At 50.7% G+C, this 21,691-nt stretch overlaps 1 protein-coding gene across 1 annotated transcript in view; it reads left to right on the forward strand.

Moving 5' to 3' along the window:
- Window positions 1–21,691, forward strand: part of LOC134340212 (uncharacterized) — a 150,068-nt gene that overhangs the window by 12,611 nt on the left and 115,766 nt on the right. The window contains exons 9-20 of the mRNA XM_063037187.1: window positions 4,255–4,379; window positions 5,549–5,591; window positions 5,778–6,271; window positions 7,374–7,456; window positions 8,574–8,730; window positions 8,834–8,995; window positions 11,626–11,751; window positions 12,996–13,210; window positions 14,218–14,285; window positions 15,656–15,730; window positions 20,442–20,565; window positions 21,593–21,653. Coding sequence (XP_062893257.1) covers window positions 4,255–4,379; window positions 5,549–5,591; window positions 5,778–6,271; window positions 7,374–7,456; window positions 8,574–8,730; window positions 8,834–8,995; window positions 11,626–11,751; window positions 12,996–13,210; window positions 14,218–14,285; window positions 15,656–15,730; window positions 20,442–20,565; window positions 21,593–21,653 — 1,733 coding nt within the window. The remainder of the gene's footprint in view (window positions 1–4,254; window positions 4,380–5,548; window positions 5,592–5,777; window positions 6,272–7,373; window positions 7,457–8,573; window positions 8,731–8,833; window positions 8,996–11,625; window positions 11,752–12,995; window positions 13,211–14,217; window positions 14,286–15,655; window positions 15,731–20,441; window positions 20,566–21,592; window positions 21,654–21,691) is intronic.

The following is a 21,691-nucleotide window of genomic DNA, read 5'->3' on the forward strand; positions in this document are numbered from 1 at the left end:
AACTCCTCTTTCCTAATCACATGTCCAATGAAGTTACGTTGCCTTTTCATGATCTCATACATTCTCTTTTTGTGCTTTCTCTGTTCATGACATCCTGTTTAGATATTCGTTTCGTCGCAGATATTCTTTGCATTCTCCTCAAAAACCACATCTCTGCTTCTTCAATTCATTTCCTCGTGTTACTAGATATTGTCCAACATTCTGAGCCATATAACATAGCTAGATAAAAGTAACATTTCAGGACTCTGAGGTGGGTTGTCATGCCTAGTTTCATGTTGGTCAGTATACTCTTCATTCTTGAAAAGGTGTCTTATACCATCCCTGTTACTTCTTTTGATGTCCATGTCGCCCCTGCCATCTGACGTCACTTAGCTTCTTAAGTAGCAAAAGTTCTGTACTTGTTTTATGTCTTCCCCATTTCTTCTCGGCCTGCAGATAGGACTCTCCTTAATCTGGACAGAGGGTTAGTAAAGAAAGTAATAAGAAAAAAGTGCCATTTTAAGGAAAAAGTCTATTGCACATCGTTGGAACTCACTGTCCATTCATTTGCTCCCGTCGACCTCCGAGCAGAGCTGTCCCTTGGACCCTCGCTCCTCAGCCAACTCCGTCCGGGGGTCTTCCGAATCTCTTCATCCGAGTCCTCGCTCCCCGACGAAAGACCCCGAAAATCCCTCTTCCAGACTCACAAGAAAGAACAACATTTCTCGCATTTGATAAGTTACATTACAAAGCCCCGTTATCTCGAACCATAAACCAAACGTTGCTGCTACAGAGAAACCATTCCCTTACCCATGGAACATTACACAGAAGCCGTTACATTTGCCTCAGCAGTAAAACATTTGCATAGGGAAAGGGAGTGGACAACTGAAGAAAGAGGAGGAGGAGAGGTCCCAGGGGAGAGGTGGAAATGGGCCTGAGTGGGGAATACAAGATGGGAGAGAGAGGGATTATTATTTTATTTTCATTAGAGGTTTGAGAAATCGTTGTTCCTTTTCTCATATATAACCTTCTCCATTTTTGATGTGCTTAAATCAGTTTTAATTTATTCAATCACAAGTGCACATTGAGATAATATAGAAAATAATTTGGCACTCAAATAGATGTTAATGTGCAATTGTAATTCCACCCTATTAAACTAAACAGTGGTAATAGTAGTTATAAAAAATATGAATAATAGTGGTTGAATACTAATTTCCATGTATCTCTTCTGGTCCATTTCTTTCTGGTCCAAAATTTCCCCAGATCTTTTCTTTACTTGAGTTACTTCCACATTTTCCAAAAAAAAAAGAACAGTAAACATTCGAGCCAACGGTGCTTACGTTAACACTGATATTATGTTGGATGGACAAGCAGTATAAACCACTGGGAGAGTCATCTAAAGTCTGCTCGCTCTGGGGTTATAAATTCAATAAATATATTCCAAAATTGATAATAAGTTTGCCGTTTGAATTCTCAGAGAGTAGCTCATCTTTTCCACTTTAAATATTTCCAAAATGATTTCATGCCAATCTTCGAATGTAAGTGAAGTTGGATTAAACCACTTTATGGTGATCGATTTCTTACTTGCCGCTAAAAGGGCCTGTAGCAGCTTTATATCTTCCTTCTGCTCCAAAAACAATACATGCCCCAGGCAGAGAGTCTCAAAGTTCAGAGTTATCTCAGTTTTAAATACCTTAACTAATGTCCTGTGAATAACTTCCCAATATAAACTTAATTTAGGGCAATCCCAAAAACTATGGAAATGATTTGCCTCATTGGAGCCACACCTTCTCCAACACTCCACGTTTGTGTCCTTATATTTTTTCCTGCTATGGGGTCTTGAAGTATCTTATAATATTTCTCCAACAACGTTCGGAGAGGATCGACGTTCATCACACCATCAGGTTGGAGGCCACTCAGACGGAATACAAACTGTTTCTCCTCCACCCTGAGTGTGGCCTCATCCCGGCGCACGAGGAGGCTGCGGACCGACAAATCGAGATGGGAATCGAAACTAAAACGTTGGGACTGTGCAGGGTTCGGTCAGTGGGTGATTGGGGGTGTGGAGGGGTGTGTCAGTGGGTGATTGGGGTTGTGGAGGGGCGGGTCAGTGGGTGATTGGGGGTGTGGAGGGCTGGGTCAGTGGGTGATTGGGGGTGTGGAGGGGTGGGTCAGTGGGTGATTGGGGGTGTGGAGAGGTGGGTCGGTGGGTGATTGGGGGTATGGAGGGGTGGGTCAATGGGTTATCGGGGGTGTGGAGGGGTGGGTCAATGGGTGATTGGGGCTGTGGAGGGGTGGGTCAGTGGGTGATTCGGGGTGTGGAGGGGTGGGTCAGTGGGTGATTGAGTGTGTGCAGGGGTGGGTCAGTGGGTGATTGGTTGTGTGGAGGGGGTTAGTGGGTGTCTGGGGGTGTGGAGGGGTGGGTCAGTGGGTGGTTGGGGGTGTGGAGAGGTGGGTCAATGGGAGATTGGGGGTGTGGAGGGGTGGGTCATTGGGTTATTGGGAGTGTGGAGGGGTGGGTCAGTGGGTGATTCGGGCTGTGGAGGGGTGGATCAGTGGGTGAATGAGCGTGTGGAGGGCGGGTCAGTGGGTGATTGGGGGTGTGGAGGGGTGGGTCAGTGGGTGGTTGGGGTTGTGGAGGGGTGTGTCAGTGGGAGACGTGGTGTGGAGGGGTGAGTCATTGGGTGATTGGGGGTGTGGAGGGGTGGCTCGGTGAGTGATTGGGGTGTGGAGGGTGGGTCAGTGGGTGATTGGGTGTGTGGAGGAGTGGGTCAGTGTGTGATTGGGGGTGTGGAGGCGTGGGTCAGTGGGTGTTGCAAAACATGTCTATATTTATATAAAGTAAGCAGTGCAAATTATCTTAGCATTCAGGAACAGCTTCTTCCCCTCTGCCGTCAGTCATAGTCATAGTCATATTTTATTGATTGGGGGAAATTGGTTTTCTTTACATTTGCACCATAAATAAGTTGCACCATAGTAATAGAACCATAAATAGTTAAATAGTGATATGTAAATTATGCCAGGAAATAAGCCCAAGACCAGCATATTGGCTCAGGGTGTCTGACCCTCCAAGGGAGGAGCTGTAAAGTTTGATGGCCACAGGCAGGAATGACTTCCTATGACGCTCTGTGCTGCATCTCGGTGGAATGAGTCTCTGGCTGAATGTACTCCTGTGCCCACCCAGTACATTATGTAGTGGATGGGAGACATTGTCCAAGATGGCATGCAACTTGGACAGCATCCTCTTTTCAGACACCACCGTCAGGGAGTCCAGTTCCATCCCCACAACATCACTGGCCTTACGGATGAGTTTGTTGATTCTGTTGGTGTCTGCTACCCTCAGCCTGCTGCCCCAGCACACAATAGCAAACATGATCGCACTGGCCACCACAGACTCGTAGATACAGCCTGGCCCCCGCGGCGTAGCGTGGGTCGCCCGTCACCGTAGGACTCCAGCTCTGGATTTTTTCCCCTCGCGTTTTACTCCCGAAGCCGTCCCCATGAGTGGGTCGAGCAGCAAGGCAGCGGGAGGTTTGAGATCAGAGTTTTCCTTCTCCTCGTTGAGCTGCCAACCGCGGCTGACGAGCCCCATCTGCCGGAGCGACTGGTTTTAAGGTGCCAGTAACCCAACTTTGCCCGTTCTCCTGTCGGTAGAAACCCTTCCGCCGGGCTTTGTATCTGAATCACACGTGAAGGCTGGGAGCTGGACTTGGTTGTCAGAGGGTATGTGAGACGCACGCCGTTGGGAGCATTTAATCGATAATGGGAGCTTGTCCCCACTCCCAACCCCGGCTCTGACAACCTGAAGGAACCGAACTGGCCGAGACATCTCCTCCCGCTTCCACTCAACAAATTGTGCCGATGACCCGTTTTAAAGTTAACAACTGACCGTACATTCACTATGAACGGGACGGGAGCTGCGTCGCCCCACACCCTGTCCCTCCCCAACACCCACACTGGGTCTCTGCCGGGAAAAGTCTTTCGCCAATTAAGCGCTGGGTCCTTGCCCGCCCCTCTCCCTGACCTCCGGTCGTTTTTACATCCCCAAACTCTTTTAATTAAAGTACACTTCATTCATAATTTAAAACTTTACAAGAATAACACACACAAAATGCTGGAGGAACTCAGCAGGTCACGCAGAATCTATGGAGAGGAATACGCAGTCGACGTTACGGGCCGAGACCCCTCACCAGGACAAGAATAGACGGTGAAAAGGCTTCTCCGTCTCACATGCATACTGAACGCGTTAAGTGGTGTTCTGTTGGCTTTCTGAAGAATCCAATGACAGTGAGAAACCTGTGCGGCGGGCGGGGGAGCCGTTGCGCCGGGACAATTCCCACTCCCGAACTCGGCAGTTCGTGTCCAGCGTCCCGAGTCGCCGTCACCAACTGGGCTCTGCGGTGCGTGACCGCGACACTCTCAGTGTCTCGCCTTGCGCTTCCCCCTTCGTTCCCCCACCGCAACCCCTTCTCCAAAGCACGCTGCAGAACCTGCACCCTCACCGCTGGGAGCTCACTGTTGAAAGTGGTGTTGAATGACTGGGATTATTTAAAGCCAAGAGCCCCTTTGCCTTTCAGAATCAGGTTTATTATCGCCGGCATGTTTCGTGAAATTTGTTAACTTAGCAGCAATGTAATGCATAATATAGAGGAATAAAATAATAATAATGAATAAATAAGTAAACGTATATTGAATAAATGAAAATCGGAAATAGTATATATTTAAAAAGTGAGGTAGTGTCCAAAGTTCAATGTCCATTTAGGAAACGGACGGCAGAGTGGAAGAAGCTGTTCCTGAATCGCTGAGTGTGTGTCTTCAGGCTCCTGTACCTCCTCCCTGATGGCAGAGGGGAAGAAGCTGTTCCTGAATTGTTGAGTGTGTGTCTTCAGGCTCCTGTACCTCCTCCCTGATGACAGAGGGGAAGAAGCTGTTCCTGAATTGTTGAGTGTGTGTCTTCAGGCTCCTGTACCTCCTCCCTGATGGCGGAGGGGAAGAAGCTGTTCCTGAATCGCTGAGTGTGTGTCTTCTGGCTCCTGTACCTCCTCCCTGACGGTAACCGTGAGAAAAGGGCTACGGCAATACTTGGGAGGGGGTCTTCCTCACTCAACTCGGCCCCTCCCACTACAGAAGCGGAAGACATCAACACAGTGGTCTCCCTCCCTCCCTCGCTCCCCCGACTCTCCCACCGTTGTAATCCCGCTGACCCTCAGCTCGCTGACTGAAATCTCTCTTTGAAATCCAACACACCCGACTGACTCGCAGGGACTGAGAATGAGGGCGCGTTTCCCCGCTGTTACTGGCACCTTCACCGGGATTGCTACAGGGATCGATTAATGTTGAACCAAACCCCACACCAGTCATTATTTTTAAATATATCATTGTATGTGAGCCGTGAGCTTTCCCGCCGTCGTTAAGTTTATGCTGTGTACGGGTCGGTAACGTGTTTTGCTCCCCGGGTCCCGGAGGAACGCTGTGAGCTTGGCTGATTTCGGGAGTGTGGTTGAACGACAATTAAACTCTTGCACTTGAACAAATAAACTTGGTGAAACTTTTTCTCTCTCTTCTCCAGAATGGATCAGATCTTCTCCGCGGCCGTGGGAGGCGGCGGGATCGTGGGTCCGGACTCTGGGTGTGTCCCCCGTAACTCGAGACCCTCCAAGTAGCCCCAGGCGGCGGTCCCGCTCCACGCCCAGCGCTTTTTTTCAACTCCCTCTCTCTCTCTGGGCGGTGGCCCGGCTCAGGATGAGGATATAAAGAGGCGAGAAGGAGGTGGCCGCACACCAGTGGCTCGGTGTAAGGCTTGAGGAACAAGATGCAGACCAGCGTCAGAAGCAGCAGCGGCGGTCAGAGCTGGGGCTCCCGCAGCGTGTCCGGGGTCTCCTCAAGCATGCGGGGAGGCAGTGCGTACGGCTTCGGCCAGAGCCGAGTGTCCAGCAGTCGAGCCTCCAGCTACGGCCTGGGCTCAGCCCTGGGCGCCGGCCTGGGACTGAGCGCCAGCATGGCGTACGGATCCGGCGGCGGGTTCGGCGGCGGGTATAGCGGCGGGTTCGGCGGCGGGTACAGCGGCGGGTTCGGCGGCGGGTACAGCATCTCCTCCTCCGCCTTGGTGAACGAGAAGCAGACCATGCAGGGCCTGAACGACCGGCTGGCGGCGTATCTGGAGAAGGTGCGCTTCCTGGAGAAGTCCAACGCCGAACTGGAGCTTCAGATCCGGGAGTACTACCAACAGGCGGGTCCCACCACCCGCGACTACAGCGAGTACTGGGCCACCATCAAGGTTCTCCGCGACCAGGTAAGAGCCCGGAAAAAGCAGCAGCTCCCATTCCCCCCAGTGCGTGTGTGTGTGTGTGTGTGTGTGTGTGTGTGTGTGTGTGCCGGGGGAGGTGGGGGGAGCTGTGAGGGTGCGAGGAGGTTGGCCATTAGACACCCGACCAGAACGAGGCCATTCAACCCATCGAGTGTGGGCCGCCATTCCAGTCTGGCTAATCTACTGTCCCTCTCAAATGCATCTTGGCGAAGTTATAGAGTGATTGCCATTGCCTTTGCGAGATGGGCGCCCCTAACCCCACCCTCGGCCATTATCAATACTCTTCAGAGATTGTCTGCCTGGCGTCAGTGGTCACATCACCAGGACTTGTGACCGGCACCGGCTGCTCGTACGACCGTCCACCACCTGATCCCACGGTTTCATGTGGACACGGTGGATGTGGGGAGGGGGCAGGGTGGGCTAACCACCTTGCCCAAGGGTGAGCCCGCGGGCTGGCGGAGGGAAAGGGGCGCCTCGCCGCCCCTGAGGACCTCCCGCTTGAAGACTACCCAACCTGTTTGCGGCCGCCCGTAGCAAACGAGTTCTACACATTCGCCACCAACCCCGGCCAAAGAAATTCCTCCTCGCCTCTGTCCTCTGGTCTGAGGCCGTGCCCTCCGCAGAGAGGACAACGTTAGGTGCGAGGGAAGGAATGGGGAAGGGCCGCGGCAGTGGGGTGGAGGATTGACTTTACTTCTCGCACGGAAATCGAAACGGGTCAACGTAGCGGGTCCTCGATACACGTCTGTGCGATGCGGGAAGAAACCGGGAGAAAATCCACGAGGAAAAGGGGATCGAAGGCTAAAGGGGGACGGGCGGGGTGGAGGAGACAGAGACAGAGTGGGGGGGGGGCTGGTGGAGAGGGAGGGGCTTGGTGGAGAGGGCGGAGGGGAGAGCAGGGTGGAGGAGGGAGGGGCTGGTGGAGGAAGAGGTAGCTCTGAGATAGGCGGGGGCTGGGAGGAGAGAGGTAGGGGTTGAGGGGTTTAAGTTTAACCTTGCAAACCAGAAGCGGGCGGGACAATGTGCCTGTGTTTCCCCACGTCCCCCTTGCTCCACCCGGTACATTTCCACCTCCTGTCTCCCACAGATCAACGACTTGATCCTCGCCAACTCCGGAATCATGCTCCAAGTGGACAACTCCAAACTGGCGGCGGAAGACTTCAAGGCCAAGTTAGTACCGAGCCGGCCGATGCGAGTATAGGTGTCCAATTGACCGCGTCTGCCTCCTCCGGCCCCTCTCCCTTCCGCTGAAGGGCGGACAATGGACCAAATGAGTCCTCCAGGTCGTCGTCTTCTTCTCGGGAAGTTTAATGGCGACTGGCGGACCAGAATAAGGTCCATTACCGCCACCTACTGGGCTGGAGTATGAGGCAAAGAAACAGGAAGTAGACCCACTGTATTCTCCACCTCCCCACCCCGCAAAAAAAAACTGGAATAATATTATAAAAAGGCTCATGCTTTCCAGAAAGTCAAATACAATACAGTGACACTGGTATCCGAACAAACTTGGCATGTGAAACACTGACAGAGATCTCAATCTAACAATCGGAAGTTTCCTTTTCCCCCTCTTGGGAACAGAGAAGAGCAGATACGGACAGACACAGGCGCTCAGACATGCATAGGCTCACAGACAGACAGACACATACTGCACTGTCTCTCCTGGAGGAACTCAGCAAGTCAGTCAGCATCTATGGAGAGAAATCAAAACTCTTTTTGGCAAATGCTTTTAGTCTTCGTCAAAGCACAGGGGTGGAAAACCAGATAGTAATGGGGGGCTCATCTCCCATCCAAAGGGATGCTGCTCTATTCTGAGCCCATGCCCTCTGCTCCTATACTCCCCACCTATAGGAAACATCCTCTCCACATCCACTCTATCTGTGTCTTCTAGTCCTAGAATCCCCCACTATAGGAAACATCTTCTCCACATCCACTCTATCTGTATCCTCTGGTCCTAGACTCCCCGACTATAGGAAACATCCTCTCCACATCCACTCTATCTGTGTCCTCTGGTCCTAGACTCTCCCACTATAGGATACATCCTCTCCACATCCAGTCTATCTGTGTCCTCTGATCCTAGACTCCTCCCCTATAAGAAACATCCTCTCCACATCCACTCTATCTCGGCCTTTCACCATTCGATGCGTTTAAATGAAGTCACCCCTCATTCTTCTGAATTCCTGTGAGTACAGGCCCAGATATCTTGTATAGTTTGGTGCAGGAAAAGCTTAACGACTTCAGCCCTGGCCACCGATGACCAGGATCTCCTGCTCTTTTCCCATCTCGATAGGTTTGAAACTGAGTTGTCCATCAGGATGTCCGTTGAGAACGATATCAATGGTCTGCGCATGATGTTGGATAACTTCACCCTTGAGAAGAGCCAGCTGGAGACCGAGATTGAGAACCTGAAAGAGGAGCTCATTTACATCAGGAAAAACCATGAAGATGTAAGCAATGGGCGTAATTGCCCAAACATTGCGAGTCGTTTCTGTTCCGTGTCACTGCCGAGAATCAGAGAGTGAAATCGCTGCGTATTCTTCCTTCCTGCAGGAGCTCAGGAGCCTGAAGTCCCAGATGACTGGCAATGTTTCTGTCGATGTCACAGCTGAAGACTCCGTGGACTTGCTCAAGATTCTGGCAGAAATTCGGACGAAGTATGAAGCCATGGCCGTCCAGAACAAGGCAGACGCCGACGATTGGTACAAGCAGCAGGTAACAGGGATCTTATTCCCAGATTCCGCGCCGAACAGGCCCTCCCTGTCCCTTCGTGCCCCGCGGCCCATCCACCCACCTGTTCACACGTCCAGGTGACCGCAGGGTATAGGGGCATATTCAGGCCATTCGGCCCGTGGCATCTTCTCTCCCAATTCATAATGGCCCATCCAATTATCCTCTCAACCCGAATCTAGTCAGAGGACAATTTACCCTGAGCCCTTGCGTACCGCCCTGTCTTTGGAATACCGGAGGAAACTGGAGAAGTCAGAGATCTTGGGCAGAATGAGCAGCTGCCTCAGAGACACCGCTGGAATTCAACTCCCTGGTCTGAAGCTCCCCCCACCCCACCCCACATGATGTATTAGCACCTTGTCAGCCGTTACGGTGTCATCCCACCCCGATCTCTGCACCATCACACGATGACTCAACACCTCGCCCTCGCACCTGTCGCCCTCAGAATTCCAGGTTTAAGCCCCACACGGAAAGGAGGAGGACATTCAGACCATCATGCTGGTTCTATCCCTTCACAGCCGATCCTCACTCAATCCCTCAGTGCCATCTTCTGTAGATTTAAAGTTAACATTTGACACACGATCAGTTGTCAAGGGAGAAAAGAAATCAGATCCTGCACATCCATGTGCTTCCTGTTTAACTTTGCCCCTCTGGAGCCACTGGGCTGAACAGCTTCTTTCTGTGCTGTTTGAAAGGAAGACTCGGTGACGATTCTCTGGAACGTCCTGTCTCCAAACTTTAGACTCTGTCCCACCACCCCAATTCAAGAAACATTTCCTCCCTCACCATCCCACTGGTTCCCAAATGATCAAATTATCCATTACCTTCCCCACCAGCGAGCAGGCAACTATAGCTTTTCCTACGGAACATCGAACATTACAGCAGAATACAGGGCTCTCAGCCCATGAAGTTGTGCCAACCTTTTTACCAACACCAATATCAATCTAACCCATCCCTCCTCCATTCTTTCTTCCATCCATGTATCAATCTATAAGTTTCCTCCATGTCCCTACTAAATCTGCCTCTACCACCACCCTTGGTAACACATTCCTTGCACCCACCAATCCCGGCGGATAGAACTTGCCTCTGACATCCAATCCTACACTCTCCGCCAGTCACCTTAAAATTTACCCCCTTGCATTAGCCATTTCCACCCGGGCGGAAAAAATCTCTGGCTGTCCACTGGATCTGTGCCATTTACCATTGTGCACAATTCTGTCAAGCCTACTCTCATCCTCCTTCACTCCAAAGAGAAACATCCCAGCTCACTATCATCATAAGACATGCTCTCTAATCCAGGAAGCATCCTGGTGAATCTCCTCTGCACCCTCTCTAATCCAGGCAACATCCTGGTGAATCTCCTCTACACCCACTCTAATCCAGGCAGCATACTGGTGAATCTCCTCTGCACCCTCTCTAGTCCAGGGATCAACCTGGCGAATCTCCTCTAAACCCTCTCTAATCCAGGCAGCATCCTGGTAAATCGCCTCTGCACCCTCCCTAATACAGGCTGTGTCCTGGTGAATCTCCTCTGCACCCTGTCTAATCCAGGAAGCTTCCTGATAAATCTCCTCTATTCCCTCTCTAATCCAAACAGCATCCTGGTGAATCTCGTCTGCACCTTCTCTAATCCGGGCAGCATTCTGATGAATCTCCTCTGCACCCTCTCTAAAACAGGCAGCATCCTGGTGGATCTCCCTCTGCACCCTCTCTAATCCAGGCAGCATCCTGGTGAATCTCCTCTGCATCCTTCCCGCAATGAGGTGACCAGAAAGAAACACAATTCTCCAAGAGTGGTCTAACCAGGGATTTACGCTGTTGCAAGTCTATCCACTCTGCCAGGTTTCACTGAGGGTCCCCATACCTCAACCTCCCCCTCCCCCATTCTCCCCAATTTCCTTCCTTGGGAAGCTTTATCACTATTCTTCATAACAAGATCATGCTCTCGTCTCACTGCTCCCATCAGGGGAAAGGTACGGGAGACCCAGGACCCACACCACCAGTTTCAGGAACAGTTTTTACCCCTCAACCATCAGGAAGAATGTACAGGAGCCCCAGGACCCACACCACCAGGTTCAGGGACAGTTATTACCCCTCAGCCATCAGGAAGGCAGTACAGGAGCTCCAGGACCCACATCACCAGGTTCAGGAACTGTTATTGCCCCTCAGCCATCAGGAAGCAGTTACAGGAGTCTCAGGACCCTCACCACCAGCTTCAGGAACAGTTATCACCCCTCAACCATCAACCATGAATCAGAGGGGCTGACTTCACTTACCCCATCATTCAAATGCACTCACAACCTCTGGGTTCGCAGAGGGCCCATCACCCCTACTGCAGAATCGGCAGCTGACAGCCGCTCACCAGAGTCCGATGTTGTGGCCCAGTCTTTCAAGTTGACCCCAGATGTATATCCCATATTTTCCTTCCTCTCCCCAGCGTGAGGTCTTTGGAGCAACTGTAGGTCCCGGGATGGGGGAGTGTGGGGGTTTTAGACACGTGCCCGTCGACACCCACCCCCCACAACACACCTTTCGCAGACGACTTTTGGACATCAACAGTGTAGTTGTGTGGTACGTGTGGTTTGACAATAAAAATTTACTTTCAACTGTTTCAGTTTGGAGCTGTGCAACAGGAGATCAGCGTCAACACGAGTGCCCTCGATGGGGAGAAATCCAGACTGACTGAACTGAGGCACAGCTGTCAGGGGCTGGAGACCGAGCTGAGCACGATGCAAAGCATTGTGAGTAACCCACCGGGCTGGACTGGCACTGGGGGAGGCCAGGCAGCCACCCAGCTATTGATTGATTGATTGATTGATTATTCGCAAAGGTTGTATGTCCGCAAAGTGACGCAGGGTACAGGAGTGTCTGTACATGAGGTGACTCTAACAGCAATTAATAAAGTAGAGGTGGCTGGGGGTGTGGAGGGGTGCGTCAGTGGGTGATGAGGGGTGGGTCAGTGGGTGATTGGGGGTGTGGATGGGTGTGTCAGTGGGTGATTGGGGGTGTGGATGGGTGGGTTGGTGGGTGATTGGGGGTGTGGAGGGGTGGGACACTGGGTGATTGGGGGTGTGTAAGGGTTGGTGAGTGGGTGATTTGGGGTGTGGAGGGGTGGGTCGGTGGGTGATTGGGGGTGTGGAGGGGTGGGTCGGTGGGTGATTGGGGGTGTAGTGGGGTGGGTCAGGGGGTGATTGGGGGTGTGGAAAGGTGTGTCAGTGGGTGATTGTGGGTGTGGAGGGATTGGTCAGTGGGTGATTGCTGGTGTGGAGGGGTGGGTCGGTGGGTGATTGGGGGTGTGGAGGGATGGGTCAGTGGGTGAATGGGGTGTGGAGGGATGGGTCAGTGGGTGATTGGGGGTGTGGAGGGGTGGGTCAGTGGGTGATTGGGGGTGTGGAAGGGTTGGACAGTGGGTGATTGGGGGTGTGGAGGGGTGTGTCAGTGGGTGATTGGGGGTGTGGAGGGATGGGTCAGTGGGTGATTGGGGGTGTGGAGGGATGGGTCAGTGGGTGATTGAGGGTGTGGAGGGGTGGGACAGTGAGTGATTGGGGGTGTGGAAGGGTTGGTCAGTGGGTGATTGGGGTGTGTGAAGAGGTGGGTTAGGGGTGGAGTTGTTGATCAGCCTCACTGCTTGGAGTAAAGTCACTGTTTTTTGTGTCTGGAGGTCCTAGCATGGATGCTACACAGCTTCCACCCTGACAGGAGTGGGAGGGTGCAGGGTGGGTGTCATCCTTCATGATGTTCCCGGCCCGGTTTCCAGAACCTTTCTCTATACGGATGGTCGGTAGGCTGGGGCCGGTGTAGAGTTGGGCAATTTTGAATACCCATTGTCGAGTCTTCCTGTGTGCTGCCGGGCAGTTCCCGTACCCAGCGGTGATGCAGCATGTTCGGATGCTCTCTACCACGCGTCTGTAGAAGGACGGGAGTTGGGGTGGGCGCAGCCCGGTCACTGGAAATCCCCCTCTCACCGCCCACCTCTTGCCCTCAGATCGCCTCGCTGGAGGGTAACCTGAACGAGGTTGACATGCGCTTCTCCGGTGAGAGGGCCAATCTGCAGATGACCATCAACGGTCTGGAAGGAGCGTTGGGCGATCTCCGCGCCAAGATCCTGTCCATGAGCCAGGAGTACCAGCAGCTTCTGAACATAAAGAGCAGACTGGAGGTGGAAATTGAGACCTATCGCAGGCTGCTGGGCGGCTCCGGGTAAGCAACTCGCCAGGCCAGACTCGAACCTGAATACAATCCAGTCCTAGAACATAGAACAGGACAGACCCTTCGGCCCACAATGTTGTGCCAAGCTTCTAACCTTCTGTAAGTTCAATCCATCCCTTCTTTCCTACATTTTCCCTTTATCCCTGTCCCTATCTTACAGATTCCTTAGTTCCCTAAATGCTTATGCCTCTCCTACCGCCCCTGTAGGGCATTCCAAATGCCTACCACTCTCTGTCAAAAAGAAACGCTACCTCTGACAACCCTCCCATACTTTCCTCCCCTAAAAGGTGTGGCCCCTCATGTTACCATTTCTGCCCTGGGAAGAGACTCAGCTGTTGACAGGGAAGTAAAATAATACAATCGAATAGATGGAAAACTCTACATAACAAAGACTGATTAAAAAATGTACAATATACAAAAGAGGGCAAGTCGTGCAAATGTTGAGTAAAAGTAAATTAATACCGAGAACATGAGTTGTTGAGACCTTGAAAGTGAGTCCTGTAGGTTGTGGAAGAGATGCAGTACAGAGTTGGGCTGAGTGAAGTTCTTCAACCTGCTTCAGCAGCCTGTTAGTTGAGAGGGTAATAGCTGTGGTGGTGTGGGTCCTGAGGCTCCTGTACCTCCTTCCTGAGGGTTGAGGGTAAATAACTGTTCCTGAACCTGGTGGTGTGGGTCCTGAGCCTCCTGTACCACTTTCCTGATGGTTGAGGGGTTATAACTGTTCATGAACCTGGTGGTGTGGGTCCTGAGGCTCCTGTACCTCCTGCCTGATGGTAGCAATGGCAAGACAGCCTAGTCTGGATGGTGGGGTCACTGATGACAGATGCTATTTTTTTCGTTGTAGATCTGCTCGATGGTGGGGTGGGCTTTCCCTGTGATGTGATGTGAGATGTGCGCTACGGTTCTGTGACAGGCAATATTTAATCGGAAGTCTTGACCTACTCCCACTCCCAGCCCTTCCCGTAATGCAAGGTCACACTCTCCCCTTTGTTTTTCAGGGGTCAGTCTTCTGGCCAAGTGTCAAGCAGGTCAACTATACAGAAGATGGTGGTCAAGCAGGAAAGAAGTGAGTAGGCCATCTTACCGTGTCCGCACGGCTCAGTCGGGCTGAGAAAGTTTGGTCATGCGCTCAAAATCCTGGAGGAACTCAGCAGTTTGGGTGGCGACCAAAGGATGTTTCCTATAGTGGGGGAGAGTCTGGGACCAGAGGACACAGATAGAGTGGATGTGGAGAGGATGTTTCCTATAGTGGGGGAGTCTATGACCAGAGGACACAGATAGAGTGGATGTGGAGATGATGTTTCCTATACTGGGGGAGTCTAGGACCAGAGGACACAGATTGAGTGGATGTGGAGAGGATGTTTCCTATAGTGCGGGAGTTTAGGACCAGAGGACACAGATAGAGTGGATGTGGAGGAGATTTTTCCTATAGTCGGGGAGTCTAGGACTAGAGGGCATACATAGGGTGGATGTGGAGAGGATGTTTCCTATAGTGAGGGAGTTTAGGACCAGAGGACACAGATAGAGTGGATGTGGAGTGGATTTTTCCCATGGTCGGGGAGTCTAGAACTAGAGGGCCTAGATAGAGTGGATGTGGAGGGGATGTTTCCTATAATGCGCAGAGTCTAGGACCAGATCACAGATAGAGTGGATGTGGAGAGGATGTTTCCTACAGTGGGGGAGTCTAGGACCAGAGGACACAGATAGAGTGGATGTGGAGAGCATGTTTCCTATAGTGTGGGAGTTTAGGACCAGAGGACACAGATAGAGTGGATGTGCAGAGGATGTTTCCTATAGTGGGGGAGTTTAGGACCAGAGGACACAGATAGATTGGATGTGGAGAGGATGTTTCCTATAGTGCGGGAGTCTAGGACCGGAGGACACACACAGAGTGGATGTGGAGAGGGTGTTTCCTGCAGTGGAGGAATCTAGGACCAGAGGGCACAGCCTCAGAATACAAGTATGTCTCTTCAGAACAGGGAAGAGGAGGAATTTATTCAGCCAGGGGGCAGTGAGTCTGTGAAATTCATTCCCACAGACAACTACAGAGGCTAAATCATTTGGTACATTTAAGATAATTTGGTACATCAAGCAGAATTAGGCGCATTATTTCTGCTTTAAGTCTGCCCCAATAACTTGACGTCCACAGCCGTCAGTGGCAACGAATCACACAGATTCACCGTGCAGTGTTTCGGGAAACTGGAGGCTGATAGATCCTTCATTAGTTGGGGCGTCCAAGGTTACGGGGAGAAGGCAGAAGGCAGGAGAACGGGGTTGAGAGGGATAGTAAATCAGCCATGATGGGATGGCATAGCAGACTCGATGGGCCGAATGGCCCAAATCTGCTCCTATCTCCGATAGTCTTGAGAACGCTGGTTGGTGACTGTATCAGGCGACCGTCCCGTGAGATCTCTGACTGACTGGTTTTCATTTCAGAGCCCGTTGTTTCAAGTCAGACCAAGACGTTCACCGTGGTGGAGGAGGTTGTGGACGGCAAAGTGGTTTCTTCTCGTATGGAAGCGATAAATTAATCAAGATGGCGTGGGGGCCTTGTAAAACAGCAAGGGGGAGACTTCCGTGCATGGCTTAACACAGATATCAAGTGATTTTCCTGCTTTCTGTATCTCTGAGACGTGAATAAAGGCTTTGACAACCAGCCATATTGAGGAATCTGTTCTGTGCTCCAAAACTTTCCAAACGGCCACTGACCCCGCATCTCGGCTGAGACCTTGTGAGGTTACAGAGTGATAGAGCACAAAAACAGGCCCTTCAGCCCATCTAGTCCCTGCTGGACTATTAATCACATCGAACTGCTCCGGGACCACAACCCTCCATACGCCTCCCATCCACGTACCCATCCAAACTTCTCTTGGCCGTCACAATCGAAACTGCATCTAGCACTTGCGCTGGGCAGCACCTTCCACACTCTCACCACACACTGGAGTGAAGAAGATCTTCCCACCCCACCCCGTGTTCCCCTTAGAAAACCACCTTTCATCCCGCACACAAAACACTGGAGCAAATCGTCAGGGCCGGGCAGCGTTTAGGCCAATGAACAAGCAGCTGACGCGTCGGGATGGGATCCTTCTTCGGGACTGGAAGTGAAGTGGGAAGGAGGACAGCTGGAAGGTGATAGGCTGGTCAGGTGGGAAAGGTGAAGGGCTGGAGAGGAAGTGATCCGATAGGTGTAACCCTCGGGCTCGGGCAGCACGTGTTCGTCTGGGGGAAAACAACTCCTGGTTCCGCGAAAACTGAGAAATCTCGTTTGTGTGGATGCTGCGTGATGTGTTGCCTGGTTACAAATCCGCACCGCAAAGTATCTGACAGTACACCGTATGCAATTAAATGGCTGAAGTTTATAAATCTTAATCTGGATCGTCATCATCATCAGGTGCCTTGTCCAGTTTGAGCTCTGACTGCCATGGCCCACACACTCCTGTTTCGGGTCAAGTGGATCAATTCATTGGTATTCATTTCCAGTTCTCTGGCTGCTGTCTCCATCATCATTTGTCCTTGTCTTCCTCTTGCCTTCTTCCCTTCAATCTTTCCCATAATTATCGTGCATTCTAACTCCTCTTTCCTAATCACATGTCCAATCAAGTTACGTTGCCTTTTCATGATCTCATACATTCTCTTTTTGTGCTTTCTCTGTTCATGACATCCTCTTTAGATATTCGTTTCGTCACAGATATTCTTTGCATTCTCCTCAAAAACCACATCTCTGCTTCTTCAATTCATTTCCTCGTGTTACTAGATATTGTCCAACATTCTGAGCCATATAACATAGCTCGATAAAAGTAACATTTCAGGACTCTGAGGTGGGTTGTCATGCCTAGTTTCATGTTGGTCAGTATACTCTTCATTCTTGAAAAGGTGTCTTATACCATCCCTGTTACTTCTTTTGATGTCCATGTCGCCCCTGCCATCTGATGTCACTTAGCTTCTTAAGTAGCAAAAGTTCTGTACTTGTTTTATGTCTTCCCCATTTCTTCTCGGCCTGCAGATAGGACTCTCCTTAATCTGGACAGAGGGTTAGTAAAGAAAGTAATAAGAAAAAAGTGCCATTTTAAGGAAAAAGTCTATTGCACATCGTTGGAACTCACTGTCCATTCATTTGCTCCCGTCGACCTCCGAGCAGAGCTGTCCCTTGGACCCTCGCTCCTCAGCCAACTCCGTCCGGGGGTCTTCCGAATCTCTTCATCCGAGTCCTCGCTCCCCGACGAAAGACCCCGAAAATCCCTCTTCCAGACTCACAAGAAAGAACAACATTTCTCGCATTGGATAAGTTACATTCCAAAGCCCCGTTATCTCGAACCATAATCCAAACGTTGCTGCTACAGAGAAACCATTCCCTTACCCATGGAACATTACACAGAAGCCGTTACATTTGCCTCAGCAGTAAAACATTTGCATAGGGAAAGGGAGTGGACAACTGAAGAAAGAGGAGAAGGAGAGGTCCCAGGGGAGATGTGGAAATGGGCCTGAGTGGGGAATACAAGACGGGAGAGAGAGGGATTATTATTTTATTTTCATTAGAGGTTTGAGAAATCGTTGTTCCTTTTCTCATATATAACCTTCTCCATTTTTGATGTGCTTAAATCAGTTTTAATTTATTCAATCACAAGTGCACATTGAGATTATATAGAAAATAATTTGGCACTCAAATAGATGTTAATGTGCAATTATAATTCCACCCTATTAAACTAAACAGTGGTAATAGTAGTTATAAAAAATATGAATAATAGTGGTTGAATACTAATTTCCATGTATCTCTTCTGGTCCATTTCTTTCTGGTCCAAAAATTCCCCAGATCTTTTCTTTACTTGAGTTACTTCCACATTTTCCAAAAAAAAAAGAACAGTAAACATTCGAGCCAACGGTGCTTACGTTAACACTGATATTATGTTGGATGGACAAGCAGTATAAACCACTGGGAGAGTCATCTAAAGTCTGCTCGCTCTGGGGTTATAAATTCAATAAATATATTCCAAAATTGATAATAAGTTTGCCGTTTGAATTCTCAGAGAGTAGCTCATCTTTTCCACTTTAAATATTTCCAAAATGATTTCATGCCAATCTTCGAATGTAGGTGAAGTTGGATTAAACCACTTTATGGTGATCGATTTCTTACTTGCCGCTAAAAGGGCCTGTAGCAGCTTTATATCTTCCTTCTGCTCCAAAAACAATACATGCCCCAGGCAGAGAGTCTCAAAGTTCAGAGTTATCTCAGTTTTAAATACCTTAACTAATGTCCTGTGAATAACTTCCCAATATAAACTTAATTTAGGGCAATCCCAAAAACTATGGAAATGATTTGCCTCATTGGAGCCACACCTTCTCCAACACGCCACGTTTGTGTCCTTATATTTTTTCCTGCTATGGGGTCTTGAAGTATCTATAATATTTCTCCAACAACGTTCGGAGAGGATCGACGTTCATCACACCATCAGGTTGGAGGCCACTCAGACGGAATACAAACTGTTGCTCCTCCACCCTGAGTGTGGCCTCATCCCGGCGCAAGAGGAGGCTGCGGACCGACAAATCGAGATGGGAATCGAAACTAAAACGTTGGGACTGTGCAGGGTTCGGTCAGTGGGTGATTGGGGGTGTGGAGGGGTGTGTCAGTGGGTGATTGGGGTTGTGGAGGGGCGGGTCAGTGGGTGATTGGGGGTGTGGAGGGCTGGGTCAGTGGGTGATTGGGGGTGTGGAGGAGTGGGTCAGTGTGTGATTGGGGGTGTGGAGGCGTGGGTCAGTGGGTGTTGCAAAACATGTCTATATTTATATAAAGTAAGCAGTGCAAATTATCTTAGCATTCAGGAACAGCTTCTTCCCCTCTGCCATCAGTCATAGTCATAGTCATATTTTATTGATTGGGGGAAATTGGTTTTCTTTACATTTGCACCATAAATAAGTTGCACCATAGTAATAGAACCATAAATAGTTAAATAGTAATATGTAAATTATGCCAGGAAATAAGCCCAGGACCAGCCTATTGGCTCAGGGTGTCTGACCCTCCAAGGGAGGAGTTGTAAAGTTTGATGGCCACAGGCAGGAATGACTTCCTATGACGCTCTGTGCTGCATCTCGGTGGAATGAGTCTCTGGCTGAATGTACTCCTGTGCCCACCCAGTACATTATGTAGTGGATGGGAGACATTGTCCAAGATGGCATGCAACTTGGACAGCATCCTCTTTTCAGACACCACCGTCAGGGAGTCCAGTTCCATCCCCACAACATCACTGGCCTTACGGATGAGTTTGTTGATTCTGTTGGTGTCTGCTACCCTCAGCCTGCTGCCCCAGCACACAACAGCAAACATGATCGCACTGGCCACCACAGACTCGTAGATACAGCCTGGCCCCCGCGGCGTAGCGTGGGTCGCCCGTCACCGTAGGACTCCAGCTCTGGATTTTTTCCCCTCGCGTTTTACTCCCGAAGCCGTCCCCATGAGTGGGTCGAGCAGCAAGGCAGCGGGAGGTTTGAGATCAGAGTTTTCCTTCTCCTCGTTGAGCTGCCAACCGCGGCTGACGAGCCCCATCTGCCGGAGCGACTGGTTTTAAGGTGCCAGTAACCCAACTTTGCCCGTTCTCCTGTCGGTATAAACCCTTCCGCCGGGCTTTGTATCTAAATCACACGTGAAGGCTGGGAGCTGGACTTGGTTGTCAGAGGGTATGTGAGACGCACGCCGTTGGGAGCATTTAATCGATAATGGGAGCTTGTCCCCACTCCCAACCCCGGCTCTGACAACCTGAAGGAACCGAACTGGCCGAGACATCTCCTCCCGCTTCCACTCAACAAATTGTGCCGATGACCCGTTTTAAAGTTAACAACTGACCGTACATTCACTATGAACGGGACGGGAGCTGCGTCGCCCCACACCCTGTCCCTCCCCAACACCCACACTGGGTCTCTGCCGGGAGAAGTCTTTCGCCAATTAAGCGCTGGGTCCTTGCCCGCCCCTCTCCCTGACCTCCGGTCGTTTTTACATCCCCAAACTCTTTTAATTAAAGTACACTTCATTCATAATTTAAAACTTTACAAGAATAACACGCACAAAATGCTGGAGGAACTCAGGCAGGTCACGCAGAATCTATGGAGAGGAATACGCAGTCGACGTTACGGGCCGAGACCCCTCACCAGGACAAGAATAGACGGTGAAAAGGCTTCTCCGTCTCACATGCATACTGAACGCGTTAAGTGGTGTTCTGTTGGCTTTCTGAAGAATCCAATGACAGTGAGAAACCTGTGCGGCGGGCGGGGGAGCCGTTGCGCCGGGACAATTCCCACTCCCGAACTCGGCAGTCCGTGTCCAGCGTCCCGAGTCGCCGTCACCGCGGTGCGGTGCGGTGACCGCGACACTCTCAGTGTCTCGCCTTGCGCTTCCCCCTTCGTTCCCCCACCGCAACCCCTTCTCCAAAGCACGCTGCAGAACCTGCACCCTCACCGCTGGGAGCTCACTGTTGAAAGTGGTGTTGAATGACTGGGATTATTTAAAGCCAAGAGCCCCTTTGCCTTTCAGAATCAGGTTTATTATCGCCGGCATGTTTCGTGAAATTTGTTAACTTAGCAGCAATGTAATGCATAATATAGAGGAATAAAATAATAATAATGAATAAATAAGTAAACGTATATTGAATAAATGAAAATCGGAAATAGTATATATTTAAAAAGTGAGGTAGTGTCCAAAGTTCAATGTCCATTTAGGAAACGGACGGCAGAGTGGAAGAAGCTGTTCCTGAATCGCTGAGTGTGTGTCTTCAGGCTCCTGTACCTCCTCCCTGATGGCAGAGGGGAAGAAGCTGTTCCTGAATTGTTGAGTGTGTGTCTTCTGGCTCCTGTACCTCCTCCCTGACGGTAACCGTGAGAAAAGGGCTACGGCAATACTTGGGAGGGGGTCTTCCTCACTCAACTCGGCCCCTCCCACTACAGAAGCGGAAGACATCAACACAGTGGTCTCCCTCCCTCCCTCGCTCCCCCGACTCTCCCACCGTTGTAATCCCGCTGACCCTCAGCTCGCTGTCTGAAATCTGTCTTTGAAATCCAACACACCCGACTGACTCGCAGGGACTGAGAAAGAGGGCGGGTTTCCCCGCTGTTACTGGCACCTTCACCGGGATTGCTGCAGGGATCGATTAATGTTGAACCAAACCCCACACCAGTCATTATTTTTAAATATATCATTGTATGTTATAGCCGTGTGCTTTCCCGCCGTCGTTAACTTTATGCTGTGTACGGGTCGGTAACGTGTTTTGCTCCCCGGGTCCCGGAGGAACGCTGTGAGCTTGGCTGATTTCGGGAGTGTGGTTGAACGACAATTAAACTCTTGCACTTGAACAAGTAAACTTGGTGAAACTTTTTCTCTCTCTTCTCCAGAATGGATCAGATCTGCTCCGCAGCCGTGGGAGGCGGCGGCATCGTGGGATCCGGACTCTGGGTGTGTCCCCCGTAACTCGAGACCCTCCAAGGAGCCCC

Source organism: Mobula hypostoma, chromosome X1 (assembly GCF_963921235.1).
Source record: "Mobula hypostoma chromosome X1, sMobHyp1.1, whole genome shotgun sequence".
NCBI classification, from domain to species: domain Eukaryota; kingdom Metazoa; phylum Chordata; class Chondrichthyes; order Myliobatiformes; family Myliobatidae; genus Mobula; species Mobula hypostoma.